This window comes from Neomonachus schauinslandi, chromosome 16 (assembly GCF_002201575.2).
Source record: "Neomonachus schauinslandi chromosome 16, ASM220157v2, whole genome shotgun sequence".
In the NCBI taxonomy this organism is placed as follows: Eukaryota; Metazoa; Chordata; class Mammalia; order Carnivora; family Phocidae; genus Neomonachus; species Neomonachus schauinslandi.
The window spans coordinates 55,514,136-55,522,476 of record NC_058418.1 but is presented as its reverse complement, the minus strand read 5'-3'; the positions used below and the strand labels follow the sequence as shown (position 1 = coordinate 55,522,476).

At 52.7% G+C, this 8,341-nt stretch overlaps 1 protein-coding gene across 2 annotated transcripts in view; it reads right to left on the bottom strand.

Moving 5' to 3' along the window:
• Positions 1-544: 544 nt before the first annotated feature.
• Positions 545-8,341, bottom strand: part of CRISPLD2 (cysteine rich secretory protein LCCL domain containing 2) — a 62,992-nt gene continuing 55,195 nt past the window's right edge. For both annotated transcript variants that reach the window (XM_021705690.2, XM_021705691.2), the window contains exon 15: positions 545-3,076. In XM_021705690.2, the coding sequence (XP_021561365.1) occupies positions 3,022-3,076 (55 nt within the window). In that variant the 3' untranslated portion in view covers positions 545-3,021. The remainder of the gene's footprint in view (positions 3,077-8,341) is intronic.

Below are 8,341 nucleotides of genomic sequence, written 5' to 3'. Positions count from 1 at the left end.
GAGATGCAGACTCTAGGGCCCCAGCCCAGAGCCGCTGGACCGGAATCTGAATTTTTTCTTTCTTTCTTTCCTTCTTTCTTCTTTTTTTAGAGAGAGAGGGAGAGAGAAAGCGTGTGTGAGCAGGGGAGGGGCAGACAGGGAGAAAATCTCAAGCAGGATCCACGTCCAGCACAGAGACTGACTGGGGCTCGATCTCACGACCCCGAGATCATGACCTGAGCCAACATCAAGAGTCGGACGCTCAACCAACTGAGCCACCTGGGCACCCCCAGAATCTGCATTTTGACAAGCTCCCCGCCCCCACCCCATGCATACATAGTCTGCACACATTAAACAACATCTCTTCATCTCTTCCTGCTTATCGGATGGAGGTTTCCCCGAGGCGCCAGAAAATACTGCAGGGCTCAGCATCTCCCTGCCTCGGTGTGACATTCCTAGTAGAAGTTCCGAAAATAAAACAGCCAAGAGCCTTCGAGGGGGGTTGTAAACGTTTTATTTCGCAAACTGTTCAGGTTTGTCCAAAAAAGATACGTCACAGAAACACTTTAGAAATCAAACCAGTTTTATTGAAACGACAGCAACGTGGTCCCTGTTCATGCAAAGCACACATACACACACAAATTTACAATAAACTTTTGTACATAGGAAGTAGTAAAATACATCATTTTTCATAGAAAAAAGCACACATGTAAGCTGTGGGCTGAGTGAGCCTACAGACAATATGAAAACCAGAACGTGATGGGGCAGAAATCTGAAGGAAACGAGAACTTTTCATTTTGGGGGCAGGAGACCCAGAAACAGTGTTGGCCTGATTTGTCATCTTTCTATGTGGGTTACGTGCCGATGGCATGATGGGTCCTGTTAACACACAAAATGAGAGGTGGTCTCTAATTACAGGGGGTTAGACTTTGCAGCCTTGTTTCCATTTTCAGAAGAAAAATGGTTCCAGTTGCAAAATGTTGGTGAGTACGGAGAGGAGAGCGAGTTCTGGCTCTGGGTGAGGACTGCCGATCCCGTGAGACTGGCCGGTTACTGAGGCGTCCAGCAACCGGGGGACTTGAGTCGAACATGATGGGGTCCGCTCACACCAGACGTTTCAGGTTCTCCCTTGGGAAGGATGCTTCTGGGAAGAGCCCCTGGATGGTCGCGAATTCTAAAAACCCCAACCCTGCAGTCCCAACAAAGCCACAGACCACAAAAGGCTGGTGGCACAGTAGGGGCTGAGGAAGCAAGCGTCCAGCAGCACAACACCTAGGATCCAGAAGTTTCCAAGTACTCAGATCTTTGGGCTGTCACGAGACACATAACTGACAGGCTGACCAAATTCTTGTGCTCTGACATTTGGGGCTGAATCGTCAAAACCTATGAATTACTACGAGCCCACAGTGCACGAAGGAAAAACAGCTCTGCTAAGTCCAGCTCCGTTGAGCTAAGGGTAGCATTGCTCTTACCCAATTCCTAAAGGTGGAGGAAGGAAGCTATTTACCTCCAGTGTGTGCACGAGGGAGAGATGCTCTCAACACATCAAGCTTACTTCCCCAAGTAGACTTCCTTGTCCGGACCATCTTGGTTTTGCTTTGTTTGGTTTGGTTTGTTTTTTTTTTTTTTTTAAACCCTCTGCTAGTTCCTTTGCCTTTGAAATATCTTGACGGAGGGTGAAATCAAATGTAAACCCGGCGTTCACAAAAGTGAGAGATCGGCCAGCCTCGTGGCGGAGGGTAGAATTTCACCTCCGGCAAAGCAATGCTATTTACAAAAAGGTATTTTATTTCACTGTGGGTTTTTGGTCTGGGCTCATGAAGAACTTTTATAAAGTGGGACCCAGAGAGCACCGCGCTCCTCGGAGCCCGAGGAGGATTTGGCAAGAATTGTTCCACAAAAACAGGAAGAGAAATCCTTCTAGAGTGTTACCATCTCTTGCTATTTTACCGCAGGCTGGTTTCATAACCACAAACTGTTCTTCTTCCCAGAGCTGCTAACCTGGGCGAGGAATGTACTCAGGAATCCATTCCTCCCACTGTTAAAAACTAGGTCATCTGATGCATGGGGACTCTGCATATTTCATTGTTGCTTTTTAAAAGCAGCAACAAAACAGCCCTCCTTTGGCTGTTTGTAGACACCTCAGTGGAACCAACAGACACTAAGAGTTGAGGAAAAAAAAGGGGGGGGGGGGAGGGTGTTGCCAACAGAACCGCTTGCAAAGCAAAGACCCTGGTGGGGAAGGTTATGCATAAACCAGTCTGGGCTGGGCCAGGAGTCACACGGGGAGGGGGCAAAGAAAGGATCCTGGTTCATTTGTCCTCAAGGAGACCAAAGGTCACGGCAGCAAACAGACGGGCCACGTGGACAAAGGGAAGGACAAAGACAAGATAAATCTCTGGAGTTACTGTGGAACTCTAAATAAACCAGCACTGCTGTCTACAGAACCAGCCTGCTGGAGGCAGGGTGCTGGCAAGGGGGGGGGGCAGGGTGGGGCCCAGGCCTCGCTCCCCCAGCCCCCTGGTTCCAGCCCATGTGTCTGACCAGCAAACATTACACCCATTTTTCTCCATTGGTAGGGATGGACTGTGTTTTCAAAGTTTTTAAATAACCACCTTCTACTCCATTCCTGAAACTCGCCTTGCAGGCTCTCACTCTATCTCTTCCCGCCCCTGCATGCCTCCCCGGCATGAGCTCCGAATCCCGCCATCTCTGAGGACCTGGAACCCTCTCCCTGCCGCCCACCGAGAAGCACCAGGGAGGAACGCCTTGGTGACTGTCCGTACAGAGAGGGCACACAAATGGAGACCCTCGGCCTCAGCAGGACCAGTCACCAGCTGTCCAGCCGGGACCCCAAGGATGCTGTTTCTCCATGTGGTTCGAGACAAAGGCACAAAGGGTGTGACACCGAACGCCATTCAAAGGAAGTTTCCTGCCTCTCTATATCCCCAGCCCACCCCCCTCCCAAAATGACAAAAATAAAAAGCAAAACCCTGAAGCCCTCTTGAAGACGCACGCCCCCTTCTCCCCGGTGCTGGAAATTCACTGCCTGACAGCAAAGATCCGGAAGGCCTTTCCGTCTCGAGCGGTCCTCAAGCTGAAAAAGAAGGCAGAGGGCACATTACTGAAAGATCGGGAGGGCCTTCTACAGAGACCGGCTCTGGGAAGGGAGAGCGGGGTGCCCCCCATCCCCGAGGTGGGAGAACCGTGGCCGAGGGACAGAGGGACACCTCCCCGCGGCTGCTGGAAACACAGCTCCAGTCCCCGGGGCCGGGAAGAGCCGGCAGATTCCATTCTCTTTGTAAACGGGCCTGGATCTGAATCTGGGTCAGGCCGGGCTGTGAAGTTCTTTTCTTTGAGCTCCATCTGGGTTTCGCTGGCCCCAGTCCGTCTGAACCGAGGGCACCCTCCAAGGCCTCTGCCTGGCGTTGGCTACCACCTGTCGACCTCCACGGTGGCCATCTGGCTGACGCTGAGCCGCGGTGACTGAAACAGCGCACGCCAACGGGGCCAGGATGCCATGCCGAGCACCGCGCAAAGCACTGTGTACACGCCTTTTCACCTTCTTCCTCTGGTGGGTGCCATCAGTGACCTCGTTTTGCAGGTGAGAAAACAGCAGCAGTAGAAAGCAAGGACTTACTACCCAAGGTCACACAGCTACCGAAGGTCACACAGCTGGTAACAGTCATTCTCTCAAGGCAGGAGTTAAAGCCTTCGGCTAACTGAAGGCTTTAAAAAAAACAAACAAACGAACAACTCTACTGATGGGGGCACCTGGGTGGGTCGGTCGAGTGGCGGACTCTCGATTTCGGCTCAGGTCATGATCTCAGGGTTGTGGGAGCGAGCCCCGTGTCGGGCTCCACGCTGAGCATGGAGTCTGCTTGAGATTCTCTCTCGCTCCCTCTGCCCCTCCCCTCCCAGCACGTGCACACTCAATACAGAAATACATAAATAAAAATTAAGAAACCCCAGCTCTACTGAGGTATAACATGCCATGAAATTCACCCTTTTTAAAGTGTACGATCCAGTGATTTTGAGTTATTTTATAGGGTTGTTCAGTCACCTCCACAAACCGGTTTTAGATGATTAGAATCACCCCAAAAGACTGTTCATGCCCAGTTTTAATCCGTTCCCCTCCCACTGGCCCTGGCAACTTCCGTCCATGCAGATCTGCCTGTCCTGGACGTTTCATGTGAACGGGATCATACAATATGCGGTCTGAGCGCCTGGCTTCTTTCGCTCAGCAGGATGGTTCTGAGGCTTATCCCATTTGGCAGCGTGATCCGTACTTCCCTCCTTTTTATGGCTGAATAATATTCCATCATAGGGGTAGCCCACGTTTTCTTTAGTCATTCCCCAGCTGACGGATATATAGATTCTCTCCACTTTGGGCATCTATGAAAAATGCTGCTGGGGACGTTTGTGGGTGCACGCTTGTAGGGACACGTTTTTCTTTTGGATATAGAGTGGCACCGCTGGGTCCATAGGTGAAACATATGTTCGCCTTTTTAAAAAGCTGCCCAACTGTTTTCCAAAGTAGCTGCCCCATCTTACCTCCCCACCGGCCGCACGCAAGGGGCTTGTGGGGGCTCCGCGTCCTCGCCAGCCCCCGTTGTGAGACGCACAGCTTGTGGTACACGAAGAGCCTCCCCATGCTTTGTATTCAGCAGCACAGTATCCTATCATATTAAAGTATTCCAACAGAGCTAACTGGGTCCCTACTCATGGAGCTTTAGTAGCTCCTAATATTTTGCTCTTGCAAACAATCCTACAGAGCGCAGCCTCGTCCTTGGGACTTTCCACACACGTATGAGAGCACCTGCAGATCGGCCCCGAGGAGTGGGATGGCTAGACCACAGGACACACGCATTTGTGATCTGGACAGCTTGCCAGACTGCCCTCCGCAAGGGCCCCACCAATGGACAAGTCCTGTCAACAGTGTGTGAGGCAGCCGGGGCAGCCCACGAGCTCGCCAGCCCGGCATGGTATCCAGCTTTTGGTGCTCAGCCATTCAAAAGTGGGGCATGGTATCCACACAGAGTTTCCACGTGCATTTTGCTCATTATAAATGAGTTTGAGCATAAGATTAACAGCCGAGCCTTGATTTAAGCATGATTTCCTGTAAGAGTCTCCCCTCCAGCTGAAACTGCCGGACCAGACAGATGGCCTTTGCCCTCTCAGATGGCTTGGGAAGGGTAGCAATCCTCGGGAAGCAGGCTGCTTGGAATTCCTGGTTGTTTTCCCCCTCTCCCCATGGCAGCTCTGTGCTTCTGGCTACCCTGGGACTGAACTTTTGAAACATGTATCAGATGGGAGCACTTGGCGAGATGGGGCTGTGAGCAAGAGCCAGGCGTCCAGACAGAGCAGAATGCTGGGCCGCCGGCCTCCGCACCCGCAGCTCCCCAACCAGACCGCGGACGGAGGGAGTGGCCATGCCGGGGCTGGGGTTACCCCGGCTGCCCTGCTGGTTTCTGGAAAGCTCGAGTTCCAGGGCCCTCCTCAGGCCTTTGGGCTGCAAGATTTCCCCAGATTCTCTGCCCGAATGAACAGTCTGGGAGAGCCACCCAGAGCCACAAGGTTCTCAGCTACTCCTCACGGTGGGCAAGCCACACTGGGGGAGAATACCAAGGTTTGTGTCTCTGACTTAGTACTGTAAATTCTAGAGTTGAGGCAGTGGCTTCTCCCCATCACAGGGCCCCAAACAACCCAGGGACAAGACGGCCAGTCAGGCTGTCATCCGGACAAGTGCCCCAAGCTACCTACGAAGCATCCCCATTGAGCAGCCCATCCACCTCGGAGGCAAAAAGCAGACCCTGCTGAACGGGGTGTATATTTCTTAACACATCAGACCAGCGGGCTGACACCGCCGAGGGTGTCGATGTGACAAGTGTCAGGCTCATCCACTGTCTCAGGCGGAGAATTCCTCTGGGTTTGGGCTACTCAAAAAGGCCTTCGGGTGGGTCCCCATTCGTTTGTACCTCAAACGCCGACTGAGCCCCGTCCTGCCGGCCGAGTCGGTGGCTGTGCGTGTTTGATGAAGAGTGGGTGTGATTGATAAACTGTAAGCCAGCCTTCCCACCCACCATTCCTAAGCCTCGCCCTCCGGTCCCGATTCTTTCCTTGGGTTGGTTGTAACTACCACACACACAAGAAGGGAGTGTCCATTGGCATGGCATTGAACCATTTTAATAAAGGGTTTAAATAATTTTCATAAAAAGTTTTGAAAAAAATCATTCAATGAGTTCTGAACAAATTTCTGAACTCAGCAATCTGTCTGTCATCCAACCGGTGTGCAGCTGAGCACATACTATGTACCGGGCTCTGGGCTGTGTGTTGGGGACATGGGGTTAACAGAACTGATGAGGTTCTTGCTTTCACGGACCTTAGACTGGGGGTGGGAGATAACAGCTAAATATGGGTAAGAGATCATCTCAGAGAGTGACAGGTCCTGGAAGTAAAACCACACAGGGAAAGGGGACTGAGGTGAGGCAGAATAATGGGGCCAGAGTAATGGGACCGGAGCAGGGCAGGGGTGAGGGATGCAGTCATGGGACCAGAGTCATGGGACCAGAGCAGGGCAGGGGTGAGGGATGCAGAGTCATGGGACCAGAGTCACGGGACCGGAGCAGGGCAGGGGTGAGGGATGCAGGGTGATGGGACCAAAGCAGCATGGGGAGGCAGCAGCTATGTGTCAGGCTGAATGACCAGGGGACCCCCCCCAGCAGCTGGGGGGGTGGGATTCAGGGTCAGGTGACAATGGGTGCAAAGGCCCTGGTCTCAGTGCATCCCCAGAATGGAGAGGCGAGCCAGTGAAGGGTCTCAAGGAGGGACAACACATCGAGAAAGTGGCGGGACAGGCAAGGATTGCATCCACTGTGACCTTGCGCGGTAAGGGAAGGGGCTTTCATTCTTGCCGCCAAAGAAGCCGCTGGGGGCAGATCTAACCCGGAGCAAGCCATACTTCCCCGTGGAAAGAGACCATCTGGAGCTGTGACCAATCTACTAAAAGGAAGTTATCTTAAGAAACTGTTGGGAAAGTACACGGGCTTGTGCAAAGATGTTCTCTGCCGTGTTGTTTATCGCAGCAAAGCAAAAAAAAAAAAAAAACACAACCCAGCCCGGATGTCTGGCAACAGATGTGTGTCTGCCCACACAAGGGAAGAAGATGCAGCCACTGAAACATTGGGTGGCTACATGGGTCGTGGCCTGGGAGCACATTCAAGCGGTTACTGACTGGGAAAACCAGTTAACCTAACAATACACAGAGTCTGGTCCCTTTTGGGTAAAAACAAAAACAAGAAGGTGTTTGTGAACAGAAAAAAATCTGGGAGGAAACGCACCAGAATGTTGACACTGGGTGTGGGATTTTCAGTGATCGTAATCTCTTGAAATTATCTTCTTGAAGTTTCTTAAAATTAAGATTTTAATCTCTTAAAATTGATTTCTTAAAATTACTTTAAAATTAGAATTATTTATTGAGGTCTCCCAGATTTTAAAAAGAAGAGAAGGAAAGAAGGGAGGAAGAGAGAGACCACACAGAAGACCCTTGCAGAGCTGGGGAGAACCACCACTGGCCGGGAAGCCCCGAGGGGGGCCCCTCCAGCTGACTCCAAGCACGCAGAGCGCTCATCTGTTGGGGCTGAGCTGTGACAAGGGCGCTCTGGGAAACGTCCAGTGTCTGCAGCCTCAGGGGGTCACAACTCAGCCCTGGTGAGTGGTTTGCGGCGGGAACGCACCCCTGGGAGCCGGCAGCTCTGCCCCCCCTCACTGCCCGCCGGATGCCACCTAGGTCCTTATGTAATCTCACCCCGTGCACCCCTCGAGGCCATCCCTTGAGATCCCTAAGGTTCTCGCCGCTTACAGAAAGGGAACCAAGGCTCTGAGAGATGATGCGATTTGCCCCAAATCGAACACCTTGTTCCAGGTGCAGCTGGGATGTGGACCCAGGTGCGTCGAGGCCCCTAACCATGATCCTGAGCAGTCAGGCTGTGGCCACGCTGTCTCCGAGGGCGACATCGGCCCACCCCAGGTCCTGGAGGGAGAGGGGAGGTTGCAGGCCCGCAAGGAGCAGCAAACACTGGACTGCGTCCCGGAGCTGCCGGTGAAGGTCACTCAGGGAGGGACTGATGGCCCTTTGCCGTCAGACCACCCAGACTGCAATGACAGTACAGCATGGAGCTCCCAGCGCGGGGTGGCCCGTCCCGGGAAGGACCTCGGGCTTCCCCACGAGCTGGCGGCTCGCTCCACAGAGTCACAGAACCCAGCGCCCAAAAGACTGCAGGAAAGGAACCCTTCACTGCCCTCCTGGCTTTTTAAGTGTGCGACTTCTTTTTAATTAAGAAATATCATTTCTAGGGGCGCC